The sequence below is a fragment of the Oncorhynchus tshawytscha genome, linkage group LG32, assembly GCF_018296145.1.
Source record: "Oncorhynchus tshawytscha isolate Ot180627B linkage group LG32, Otsh_v2.0, whole genome shotgun sequence".
Lineage (NCBI taxonomy): Eukaryota > Metazoa > Chordata > Actinopteri > Salmoniformes > Salmonidae > Oncorhynchus > Oncorhynchus tshawytscha.
In genome coordinates, this window is record NC_056460.1 from 6152725 (window position 1) to 6166330 (window position 13606).

The 13606-nt window shown below is 43.3% G+C and overlaps 1 protein-coding gene across 1 annotated transcript; it reads left to right on the forward strand.

The window, feature by feature from the left end:
• Positions 1–7718: 7718 nt before the first annotated feature.
• LOC112230400 (mitochondrial import receptor subunit TOM20 homolog) lies at positions 7719–13386 on the forward strand. The gene is made up of 5 exons (XM_024396688.2): positions 7719–7957; positions 9140–9186; positions 9818–9899; positions 10225–10367; positions 12481–13386. The coding sequence occupies exons 1-5, from the start codon at positions 7834–7836 to the stop codon at positions 12526–12528; spliced, it is 444 nt and encodes a 147-aa protein (XP_024252456.1). The 5' UTR covers positions 7719–7833; the 3' UTR covers positions 12529–13386.
• The last annotated feature ends 220 nt before the right edge of the window (positions 13387–13606 follow it).

Consider the following 13606-nt stretch of genomic DNA (forward strand, 5'->3'; position numbering starts at 1 on the left):
ACTTGTAAATATTAAATCCAACTATTTCCCAGAAATCTAAAAGCATTGGATTGATGGAGGCATGGGCTAGAGCAGGTGTATAAAACAAATGTGGCCCTGGGGGCTCCCTGACTGTCTAGCTTTCATTTTGATGAGTTAGCAAACTACACAGAGTGAAGAGTCTATAAAATGTTAGTCCATTATCTTTTCTACGCAGTTTTGAATCGGTTTTAGTCATTTCAATGACGATTGAAACCCCGCAAAGTAAAAAAAAAAAAAAACTGGGTATTTTACTCAAGCCAATCCCGGGATAGATTAAATGGGTTTACATTTTTCGAACATACATTCCATCTGAAATGCCCCTTCTTTTTTTTCTCCTCCCCGGACGGCGCACATGTGATGTGGGAAGGGGTGGCCCGGTCATCTGGAATCCACCGAAGCTCCCCTTTAAGTCTGGGGTAACCACCAGAGCCCTCCTTTAATGCGGTGGGAAATCATTGCCATGTGCTAACGGGAGGTCGGAGGGCACGGAAAATGTTAACTCACTTGAGGCGGCCATGAGGAAAGGATAGAGAGATGGTGGAGGGAGGTAGTGATAGGGGTGACTGTCTGAGAACTGTTTTGTGGAGGAGGGGATGTAAGTGGAAGGGGAATGCGGTTGAGGGCTTTTCTGGGATGTAGAAGTCAACCAATGTAGAAGTCAACCAATATTGTGACAGTCAAATGAAAGGTGTCAAGATCAAAAGAGAGGCGGACCAGTCCAATTGTTTTCTTTCTTTCTTTTGTGCACTCACTGGCTGGTGGTGCCCCTTTCAAAAAAGGTCACTGTCCTAACATTAAAGTAGGTCTACCTCCTTGGTATGTACTCTACACCTCTTAAGCTCTCTCTTCTTTTCTTCTCCCACTTTTTCACAGGAGTGCCATTATGTTCCCATAAGGCCTCTTTTCTTTTCTTCCCCACTGATCCCGATAAATCTGGGAGGGAGGTTAGGGGGTCAGACTCCGACATTCCTGAGCCCCTGGTTAACCCCTCTATTCTACCCCCCTCCCACTTCATTGCTACATATCCCAAGCTATGACTGGGATATTACACATGTTAGACATATACATTCATTTCTATTGGCCACATATGTAGCCTGATGGCCCATTTCTATCGGCCACATATGTAGCCTGATGGCCCATTTCTATTGGCCACATATGTAGCCTGATGGCCCATTTCTATCGGCCACATATGTAGCCTGATGGCCCATTTCTATCGGCCACATATGTAGCCTGATGGCCCATTTCTATTGGCCACATATGTAGCCTGATGGCCCATTTCTATTGGCCACATATGTAGCCTGATGGCCCATTTCTATTGGCCACATATGTAGCCTGATGGCCCATTTCTATCGGCCATAGGTGGACGCTATTGCTCACACATCACTCTGAATCGAATCATGTCTACACTATTCTGAATCATACTTATGGGCATGACACGGCATGGCTCCGAAATATCCTTTTGCAACCTTATACTACAAACCAGTGGCGGATTTAGGTATAGGCGACATGGGCAGGTGACATGGGCAGCTGCCCAGGGCGGTGTCTTGCCGGGGGCGGCACGGGTCGCCCGCACAAAAACAATCTAAATGGTGACGTTTGCCCAATCGGTTTTCAATTGCCCATTTGCATGTCACGTCAATGATATCATGTCACCGTGTGGGACTGTGGGTCAATTAACCTTGTCGGAGTGTGCGCCCTGATTCTAGATTGTGAGCTAGGCAGGTCTGGGAAGGTCTCCCCCTCAGAAGTACGAGATGGGGAGGGGGGCGTGGGTAGGTTGACCTCAGGTCCCCCCACTGGAAGCCCGAGGTAGGGGGAGCGGGGGAGTCTATCAAATAGTGGACCTCTAACTTTATACAGTACCAATGCAGTTAGTAAAATCAGTCACATTACGAAATACTGTGAATAATATATAGTTTCACAGACATATTGTAGCATTTTTTTCTGGTTTGTGCGAAATCGTTAAGAATAATATAAAACCAATCTGCACACCACCAAGGTGAATTGATTTAGTCTTGACAGTGTTGGGGGATGGGTAATGTTTTGATGCTCGAGTGCCAAATCAACACAAATTTGTTTCTATTTGCCTTTGTTACTTCTTTTTGATATTTATGAGTCTAATTTTTGTATGTATTTGTATATTTATAAAGTTTTAAATGTTATGATGTATTATTTGTGTTGTTCCAAATGTCTGCTTAGAAATTACAGTTAGTGCAGAATGCTGCTTTTTTTTTTTTTTTGGGGGGCTGAAGGGGGTTCACCCAGGAAGCCATACAAGCTAGAACCGCCACTGCTACAAACCATGTAAAAGCTTTGCATTCCTGTCACCAGGAAATGGTAAGGTAAACAACATTATATGAACCCAAGCAATATGGCTGCTTCCGCCACTACACAGCCACAACCATGTTTACATTTTTCCCCCTGCCACTGAATCCCACAGAAATAAAATGCAAAAAACAGTTGCTGGGGAATCCAAACAACAGCTTGGCCTGTGTGTTGATAAAGCCCAGAGGTCCGTCATCATTTCCTGAATAGAGCCCCTCTTTATAACACCCCTCTAGCACTCCTCCCCCTCCTTTCTCCTGGTACAGTGTGCTAAACTAAAGGCAGCGTGTCTGGCTACATCATTGACGACGGGAAACTCCGCTAAAAGCTCACAGACAACCTCATTAAGGTTGAGGAGTGCAGAGATTCGCTGCATGTCACTGCACGGTGGGTATCCCATGACAACGCTAAGGCCCACTCTGGTTTTAAATATTAATCTCCTGATCCGTCTGCTTGTTTGTTTGGTTTTACCCACCTCCAGGCAGGCTGGGACAAGCCACCTTTTCAACCAGACTGCTACCTGCCAAGCTGCCCGGCACACTTCCTCCTCTTGTGCCCAAATTATTTCCTTTGTTTGATGCCTTCTCGACACATAGAGAAGGAAAACATTTGTGGACAAAACATTTGTGGATGCTGACCTATACTCAGTATTCTCACCACAAAGCAAAGCAGATCTGGCGGATGACCCAACAACAACAAAAATAATATGTTCAACCACTAAGACAAAAATAACACTCTCGCTACATTATATAGCGACAACACGATAGCTATACTTCAAAGACGAGTGGGACCTCCGAGGCCAATTGGTATGCTGAGAGAAGAGCCTCCATGTAAATGGATGTCTATCTCTTTCAAAGAGGGTCTAATCATCAGAGACATCTAAGGCGGAGGCGTCACACTGAGCTGCCCATCCCCAGCCATCTGGACAGACAGCGGACGCTGCCAAGGCCTTCCTACGGGCGTGCTTGGCCTGGCAGCCGTGATGGCAGAGAGACGATATAGCTAGCTAGCTTGCTAACCAGGCTACAGCAGACAGGGACGCTATAGGAAGCTAGCACTACTAACCAGATGCCGCAGAATAGGGCTAGGGGTAGATGTATGTTGCCACCCAAGAGCAGATCTAGGAACAACTTACCAGGACTCAATCTTTGATCTGACCATAGGAGATGTTTCTCATAAGCATAGATCAGTGCTAACAAGAACTCTCTCCCTATAGCTCCTGCAGCATCCTGTTATGGAATTGAGAGCCAAGAAAACAAACAAACATACACAGATTAACACTGAAAGTAGGTTTATAGGTTGAGATGTGCCTGATGGTAATTCCCCAAGTGTAAGAATCTGTATTTTGTACTAAACTGCAGCAATGACAGAAAAGCATCTGCTGTTTACAATTAATACAATCCTGTAGAGTTAGCAGTAAATACTAACTTCCAAAGCCTTGTTTTGTCCACTCTTAAACTTCCCACTGGGCAAAAACGGGTTGAATCAACGTTGTTTTCAAGTCATTTCAATCAAAAAAAAAGTCACTGTGATGATGTTGGATCAATATGGAAAACTGATTGGATTTGAAAAAAAGTCATCAACTTAAGGGAATTTCATATTTTTTCCCACACAACTTTTGTTGATTTCATGTTAGTTGACAACTCAACCAAATGTAAATCGAAACTAGACATTGAACTAACATCTGTGCCCAGTGGGTTGTGTGTATTGATATAACTTATTCATAGAATACTACTTTTTTAGTGTCATTCACCCATTACTTCAGCTGAAAGTTATCTTGTTTTGGGAGTGTGTGTGTTTCTCTGAGTGTGGGTGTGTGTTAGTGTTTGAGTGAGCGAGTGTGTTTTTCTGTGTGTGTGGTGGTGCTGTGAATGTTGTGCTGGAGCAGCAGCTACCCCTATTGACAGCTGAAGGGTGATGGACTGTCTGCCTCGGCTCAGCAACCTCTTCTCTCTCTCACCATGCCAAATAGCTCCCTCTATCTTCCACTCTTTTATCAAACCCCTCTATTCCTCCTTGGCTCCATAACAGCTCAAACCCTAAACTATGTCTCAAGTTCTACAACCAAATGATAATCCAGGAGCTAACTCAGAATATAAAGGTCATTCTAAAATGCTAAATAGCCTGAAAGCTAACTCTTGGTCCTGGAGCTAACTCGGCTAACTTTTGGAGATAAAATGGTAGCCAACTCTCACTGGCCAGAACTCTGTTGCACTCATATCCGTCCAGAGATTCCACTCACCCAGAAGGGTGGAGGGAAAGGGAAGGAAACTGGCTGGAGCTGTAGCCAGCCGCCTCCGCCAGCGCTTACTTTCCCCTTACTGACCCCAGAGGGAGGGAGTGGTGATTTCAACATGGAGGACTAGTTGGAGCACTGCAGGGAGGGAGAAATGGTTCACTTACAGCCGCCGATAAAACCTCCACCGCCTATGCCGATGCCAAGAGCTGAAGAGAGAGCTAGCTAATGGGGTCCTGGGGCGCAACGCCATGCTAACACAAGCGGTCCTCTTTTACCTCTCTCTCTCTCCCTTCCTTCCCTCTCTCTCTCACTTTCCATTCCTTTTCAGTCAGCACTCTCTCCCCCATTCAGACACCCTAAACAGAAAAGTCTCTCTCTTCCCCACTTGGCTCAGAGACTTGGCAAGCCTGCCATCCTCCCTCCTCCCTCCATTCCTGGTTCCACTATGTGTTTCTCCCTTGAAAACACATCTAATGACATAGCCTTTGGAATGGGGAGAGCACAGGGTTCATGGAAAATACAGGGTAGGCCTGCCATTTCCAGTTTTATGGGACGTTCCTGGGCCGCGATTCAAAACGTTCTATATTTTATTCCAAGAAGATTTTTTTCAGTTCCTGTCTCCTGGCCTGTCTCTCTGCTGCTGGAGCCAGGGCTGCCAAGACACACAGAAAAGCAGCTGCAGCCAGGGTAAAAATAATTACTTCTCTGTTGGTCCCTGCAAGCTTTCCTTCACTGGAGCCCTTGTGCAAATCTCCACTCAAAAACACTGGCTTGGTGTGTGTGTGTGTGTCTGCCTTATTCAGCTGCTCTGAAATAAAAAATAAATACAAATCCTGTCATGTTTGAACAGCTTTCTCCCCCCCCATCTTATCTCTCTCTGCCACTTTGGGGAATACCAACAGTGTTGCCATAGTTACCTCTCTGGTCTGAAACCATGGCAACAGAGGAGTACGAGCACCATTCCAAGGAAGATGACAGGGCAGAAGAGGATAATTGCTTTTGCACTCACATACGCAAGTCGCCGTGCCAGGTTTTACAGTAAATGTGCAGAGTCAGCATGGGTGTGAATGTCATATAGCGATGAGCTCACCGTGCAGCATCATGCACACTGATTGGATTAGGAGCCCAAGCATGCTAATTACCTAGCCTTTATGGAGCATGCTTAATTAATTTAATAGTGTTATGTGCACAGTCAATAAAGGTACACAGTGAGGCTCGTATACTACACAATAAGCAACTGCAGGGTGTCTCCTGTCTTATTGCCAACCTTAGCACACACAGGAGAACAGTAAAAGTTATACCTATATAAATGGTTTTAAGAGAGATATGTAGGAATCAGTCGGTAAAGCATCCCCATTGGTTGGTTCTCTTTATAAACCCTAAAGTCTCACATAATTCTACTATCTGATTGATAGATAGTTTTGCAATAACCATTATTTGTACAACATCCCTAAACATGTGTGTGTGTGTGTGATGTGTGTGTCATGGTCTTTCTGTCCAAACCTCCAACCCACATCGACATAAGGACATGAGATCTGTCTGAGTCCCAGCAAATGACAAGAGTACTTGTTTCCTAGGGAATTGCTACAGACATGTATAATGTGGCCTGGGGTGACGGCATGGATTAGGAGACCTCCGAACACACAAGCACTGGGATCACATACAGTAGGGCTTCCAAAGCAGCTTCCAGGAACGATTGAGTAATGGTAATAATAACCCACCGCCGCGAGACGATGAGCCTCTGGCTAAGCAGCGACACGTCAAGCCCGGGCACTGGCGGAGCTAGATGTCCCTGAGGGGTGAATTCTTCGCCAAACCCTCAGCCAGCTGCATGCCAGGTGCGAGCTGCTAAGCCGCTGGCGAGAGAGACGACAGGGCAGACGGGTAATCCTCCTACCATGTAAATTGTCCACAGACAAGTGTACACATTCACGCACATACACACACATGCCAGTGGAGGCTGCTGAGGGAAGGACGGCTCACTCCATTCTGGCCATTATTATGAATCATCCTCCCCTCAGCAGCCTCCACTGATACATACACACACAAATGAAGAAGTACACATGCAATGCATGCTCACATACACACACACATAGAGACATAAGTACGGGTATGAAGGTGTACACACGCTTGTTCAAACACACACTTGTACAAACACACATGCACGCACACAACCACACACCCACAGCTTAACTGGAAACCCCCTCAAAAGCACACACCCTCTTCCAAAATCCTGTCAACTGGCGACGTGTGGTCAATGACGCCAATCTCTAAGGTTCAGTTATTCCTTTATTAAACTGTAACAACAACAACCAGCCACAGAAATGGTGCAGGGGTGCAGAACGACATTGAATGCCATTTAAAGGCAAAGGTGCACGCAATACCAGACACAGTCTGGTGAGGATATAATCCATGTAAGGATGTGCATGCCTGATGGTTTGTATTACTGCAGGTCTGAGCATGTGCCCTCAGAAGCCTAATAGTCAAGGTGGTATATTTTTGCAGCTGCCTGGCCTTGCACATGTAATGCAGTTGACCATCTGTTCTGTTGAGCAGCACTTCTAGGGATTAGCTATCATCTGGGAGATGAAAAGTGCAAACTAAGGCCAGACAGGCATAGGAGCAAGGCTCAGAGCAACTGGCATCATTTTTCATAAATGAATTGGTCATAGTGAAAGCAAAATTGTACATGTTGTCTTACTAGTCTAAATGATTGTGCCACACCATGTAGCCTACTGTTCAATATTTCACTTGGCCATTGTTTGCTGCTGTGTAGTCTACCCCAGATTAGTCAAAATACCTATAGTCGTAGCTGAATTGTTTCTATTTTTCTTACTCTGGAGAAAATACTGTTTAATTGTATCAAACGTAATCATTAGCCTGCTGCTTCTTTTTTTGATGAATTGCTACTGCTCCCATGTGGCACTTACATTTCAATGCGATCCAATACTACTTACATTGATTTAAAGAAATCCTAACCCCCCCCCCCATCTGGGTTCAACATACAACACTTTATATTCAATCAAATGCATACGCTATCGGAGATATCATGTGATTGGGAATTAAATGTGTATTATTTTCGATCAGGCGTTCAATGCGGACACCCTAGCTGTCAAATTAGTCAGCGGTCCTACTGGTCCTTTTTGCTGCGAACTTGCGACTGTGTGAGGTCATGTACCACCTTTGATATAAGCCAAAATTGAAATATTCTCTTTGTTAACATAGAAATATCAACCATTTCGGAAGTGATGATGGGCGGTAAATCGAGCACGATAGCCGCCGGTGTTTGCGGGGCTCTGTTCGTTGGCTACTGCATCTACTTCGACAGGAAAAGACGGAGTGACCCCAACTTCAAGAACAGGCTGCGAGAACGTGAGTGTTGTCCACGTCTTTTGCAACTCGCTCCGGTCTCTATTTGGGAGACCTGACGTGCAACTAAATGCCCGAGCCAGGCCGAACTCGTTTAACTATTCCCAATAACTATTCCCAATTGGCGAATTATAGAATCTTGCATGGTTACGTTAATGATTTGTGCACTAGATCTGATTCATTGTCAGCGCACTGCTAACCCCAAAAGTCCTGCACCTAACTAGCGCATAGCAACTCAACTCTGTTCTCTTATAGAGTTGAGCGTTTCTCTGCTAACTACCTCCTTTATCATGTATTCATGTACTTCCTACTCACTCACAAGCGTTCTGTTAAGTTGAATTCAGACATGGAAAGCTGCACCTACCCTGATTCATTCATTGATGGTGTGTTTTGAACTGTTATGTAATCTAAACCAACCATTCTAGGCTACTAGCCATATCAGACATAGAGCTTGCCAAGCAGCCAAAATCCATCTTTCATACTGTAGCCCAGCTACAATTGGAGCCAATTAGAATACACATATGGATGCATGTTACAATAAAAATCCTATACAGATCACATTCCAGTCCCACATTAACTAGACTACAATTGTAGCTGGACTACAGTATGAAAGATGGATTTTGGCTGCTTGAAAAAAAAAACTAAATAAAATGCAAAACAGTGCCTTGCATTCACATAAAAAAAAAAGTTACCACACCAGGGACAGACAGTTAATAAATAATGGTCCATTTCAATTGAGAAATAAATGTCTAAAATTTTGGCTGTTAGCTGGCCACAATACTTTATACACCTGCTTTACTGCAATTGAATGAGCCATGTTCCTCTGTTAGCCTTTTTTAAATTTACCTTCCACTCTGGTAGTTAATCACTCTATCAGAAAAAAATAACTAGGATTGTTTGGCTAGTTGACACTTGCTATTTAGCAGCTACACTTAAGTATTTCCTGATTCTGACCTGGGTAAACCACTTTATCAAGGGAAGGTGTGTGGATTATTTTGGAGCTTTGTTCAAAGCCGAAGTTGTACTTCAGGGTGTCAATTTAGGATGTTAATGGGACTTCCTTACTGTTCCTAATCATAGTCTTGCATTGTAGGATTGCCTGAGAAACTAAGTTGTCTAAGTACAAACAGGAGCAATCCCCAAAGCTATTTATATTAACAGTGATTGTGTTTACCTCTGCCCAAGGGAGGAGAAATCAGGTGGCTGCAAAACAGGGGACAGGACTGTCAAAGGTGAGTAAAATCCCCTCAAGGTACTATTTCTATTCTTCCTCAATGAACACACGTCTAAAGAAGTCATGTCTAGTACACTTCAGATGATACCTTGTGGAAAATAATCTCCAATGACCTCAAGTGGAATAAACAGGATATCTTCACTGGCATGTATTGGGACACGGCAAGGTGATGGCTGGGTATGACTGATTTGAGACTGGAATTAGTGCATTTATTAAACCTTTTGTCTGTACAGTGGTACCGAATTTCAGTCAACACAACTGTATAGCTCCCCAATGGAAACAGACCTACTCGACTACACTCTTCTCTCCAAAATCTGTTACTGTATAGGGCCCACATACTTGACTCGTACAAGAATGGTTCTGTGGCGAACAAGCCATTGTTTTCCAATGGAGGAAGTGCAAACCCAGCAAGAACGGCTGTGCTGAGCTAGGCGGTGCGTTAAGAGTTCACTTAAATTGAACTCTTACCTTACACCTGACGAAGCCTCGGCGGATTGCCCCGACTCATGTGAATAGGCATTTTATTCTTCCTGGAGCATAGGCCATCGACAAGAGCTTTTCCACCTGTCTATGTTTTAGTTATTTCTTGACCAATGAAAAGAAAAGTGTGTGTTGTGGAACTCTTGCAGCTCCCAGACCTGAAGGATGCTGAGGCGGTTCAGAAGTTCTTCCTGGAGGAGATTCAGCTGGGAGAGGAGCTGTTGGCTCAAGGTAAACCAGTCTTGCTTACATTGACATCACTTAGGCTGTGTGTGACTCTCTATTCCCCATATAGGTCTGCTAGTGCACTTTTACCAAGCGATGACCCCCATATAGTGCACTACTTTTTACCAAGCGATGACTGCATATTCCTCCCACTACTTTGGACCAAAGCATTGACATCCTCCCCCACTACTTTCGACCAGTGCAATGACACCTTGTGCCCCATAATGCACTACCTAATTTACTTTTGACCAGAGTAACGACACTGTTCTTCATATAATGTACTGCTCGTTTTGTCAATCTAAACCTCTTTGCGCTTGGTATTCCGATATAGGAGATTACGAGAACGGCATCGAGCACCTGACCAACGCCATCGCCGTGTGCGGCCAGCCCCAGCAGCTTCTCCAGGTGCTGCAGCAGACTCTCCCTCCACCAGTCTTCCAGATGCTACTCACCAAACTGCCCACCATCAGCCAGGTACAGTCCTTTTCTCTACTTCAAGGTCATTTAGCAAACACTCCTACCCTGGGCTGCTTACAGTAAGTGCATACAAGCAAGGAAGCTAATGTATCTAATATGTAGTCAGAACTGCAATCCTATTCAAAATTGAGCTTGTGTAACAACTCCAACACTAACCATCAGCCAGGTATAGTGCCTCTCATACATTTCAGGGTCATTTACAGTTGCAGGTTTTGAAAAGTTATGTTGCGCTGTGCTATTAGCATAACCATTGCCACAATGTGTGCAACACAGTCTGCTACAGATAGTTTTTGACCAAATAACTTTTTAGTGCCCGCATCTGCAGCGGGTACGCTTCTATTCAGAGCAATTTACAGTGTATTCAAGCAAGAAAGCGGAAACCAACTAGGGCTGGCCGATATGGCCTAAAAATTGTGTCTTTATTTCTAAACATTGGTGAGTCACAATATACCTTGATTTTTATTTGTAAACATTTTCCCTAAGCTTTGTTGCACAGTTAAAGGTCAATACACCTCATTTCAAACAGTCAGCAATAATCTTAACTGAATTCAGGGCTTGTAAAATTATAACTAAGCTAAATATGATCTTTCCACAACCATAAGACTGACTAATAATTTAATTATTTGATTAATAGTTTAACCTACTTAAAAAAAAATATATAATTGATCTGTCTTTCATGTCTGTCTATGAAATTGCATGTATTTATTTTTTACACATTTAACCAGAACCATGCACCATGACCAACTTCTTGTAGCAGGCATAATAGAAAATTTAACACAGGTCCCGTAAAATCACTCCAGCACAAACCCACGTGCTAGTGAGTAGCCAGCTAATGTTTATTTCAAGTCTGACCAACTTGAATCTATTTGCTAGCCAACAAGGTAGAACAGTTGAACTTATTTAGATATCGAAATCAAGTGGCCTACCTGGATAAACCGATGCTTATTTCTCAGAATGAGAATGAGTTTCCAATTCCTAATGTAAATGTATTTTTATGCACATTTCTAAAAACACAGACTACACAGCTAGCACACAAGTCTGTGGCTAAAATGCTGCTAGCGGTACAGCGCGTGACAGACTGAGCATGAATTTTCCACCATCATATTCACTGATACTCATTTTAGTAGGGTCTGCTCTGTACTACATTGAGAGTTGACCCACAGAAAGGTTAAGTTCTCGTCTATTTCAGTAAAAGTGTCTTAGCATTTCGGTGTTCCTATGACTGGTTCTGTTGGACCAAACCTCAAATGCTGCAAACAGCGAGTTTTAACTTCCTCTATGACAACAAGCAGTTTCTTTCGTCTTTGTTGTGAGGGGCTTGGTGTCTGTGTGCTAGTGGGAAGGTGCACAAGGAGCGAAGGAGATGAGACCAAAAAGACGTAAGCTCATCAAAATAATAAAAACGTAGATTCCTGCGATACAGGCATCTGAACATTTAGCAAAAACAAATTTAGATCTCGCCCAGCCCTAAAACCAGTTGTATTATATGCTAGACAGAAGTACAATCTGATTCAAAAAAACAAAAAAATGGTCACGTGTTTAACAGATGTTATTGTGGGTGTAGCGAAATGCTTATATAAAAAATACTGCACCGTTGCCTAGGGGATAGAAGCACGGCTGCCCACTATCGGCACCATTTTTTTTCAAGAATGAGTTTAGGTAACAAACATGTCTGAGACTGAAACATAGCTCATGACTTTTGGTGGAGGTGGATGTGCCTCCGAGTACAGATCCAGCATACTGCTTTTACCTATCAAACCTTGTCAAAAATTATGATGGTCTTTCTAACACGATGAAAGGCACCCACCACACTGTTTAACAATCTTCAGTCCTTTCAGGGGCTGTTGTCTCAACCATAGAGTAGGAGTGCTGATTTTTAGGGCCAGTTTTTACCTTGAGTAAGAACATGGACAGAGGGGACCTGAGCCCGTATTCATAAAACATCTGAGTAGGAGAAGATGCTTTTTGAATATGGGCCCTGATCCTAGATCAGCACTTCTACTCTGACTCTTTTATGATTATGGTCCGAGATCAACAACGAAGTGGAAACTGGACACATTTTGCATGTTTATGGCTTTAGAATTTGATGTTATTTCCCTCTTTCCTGCAGCGTATTGTGAGCGCACAAGGTAGCTTGAATGAAGAGGACTTAGAATGAGGATCGTCGCTGGAAATTTCCCCTCGGAACCCTCCTATAACGGAGTGCCCCTAGATGCTGATCTTGGGTCAGTTTTGTATTTCCCCCACTAATCGTTAAGGTCAGGATTGGGGAGGGGAAGGTGATCCTAGATCGGTACCTAGGGGAAAGTTAATCCCGGGGCTCCTATAACCAATTTTCTAGACAAGTCAGGATAAGAGGTTAACTTTTTTTTACTCACTTTTTGAATGGTATTGAACATTCTTTCGCTGATGTCCAAATGAAAGAAACATGAACCCGTCCCCCACACGTGTGTTACTATTGGTCGCATCAAATTACCATATCGTGATTTGCAGCAACCAATCAAAAATGCCCATCGGACAGCATTTTTATTGGATTCATATGTAGTTAGAAAAATACATTGTTTTGCTTCTCTTAGTGGTCGGTCTCTGGAAGATGTAGCAAAGCATTTCTCAGCATTTACAATACAATCCCTGCAACCACTCCCACGTTTACACAGCTCTGGGACCATATGTATTAAGCATCTTGAGTAGGAGTGCTGATCTAGGATCAGGTCCCCCCCCTGCCCATGCATTCTTATTCATTGTGATCTAAAAGGGAAATGGATCCTAAAAAAGCATTCCTACTTGATACATATAGCCCCTGTATTAAGACCTATTTCTACAAACTTCTTAGATCACATGTAGGAGGAACAAGGAAATTGAACGACTGTCTCAATGTTGTTGCTTCATTGTATTTAAGTTATTGTTTTGATTTCAGTCCGACATGCAGATACTTTAGAAAGTGGTTGAATGTTCTGTTAGGTCATTAAGAGGTTGTTCCTCTTTGTAAGAAATCAAAATAAAAAGGTAAATGACACTTGCTTCTAAAACTTTATTTAGTCTCTCAGATGTTAATGTCCAGAATAGTTAATGAATGTTTTCCCTACCATTAGGTGGGACCATAGACGTACAGTTGGAAGTTTTACATACCGTAGCCAAATACATTTAAACTGTTTTTCACAATTCCTGACATTTTTAATCCTAGTAAAAATTCCCTGTCTTAGTCAGTTAGGATCACCACTTTATTTTAAGAATGT

What these genes read in the sequence shown, in the direction of transcription:
- LOC112230400 (XM_024396688.2), top strand. Translation starts at nt 7,834, where the DNA reads ATGATGGGCGGTAAATCGAGCACGATAGCCGCCGGTGTTTGCGGGGCT. An exon ending in AGGGGACAGGACTGTCAAAG is followed by an intron (nt 9,187 to 9,817) that starts GTGAGTAAAATC and finishes GAACTCTTGCAG; the next exon opens with CTCCCAGACCTGAAGGATGC. An exon ending in AGAGGAGCTGTTGGCTCAAG is followed by an intron (nt 9,900 to 10,224) that starts GTAAACCAGTCT and finishes ATTCCGATATAG; the next exon opens with GAGATTACGAGAACGGCATC.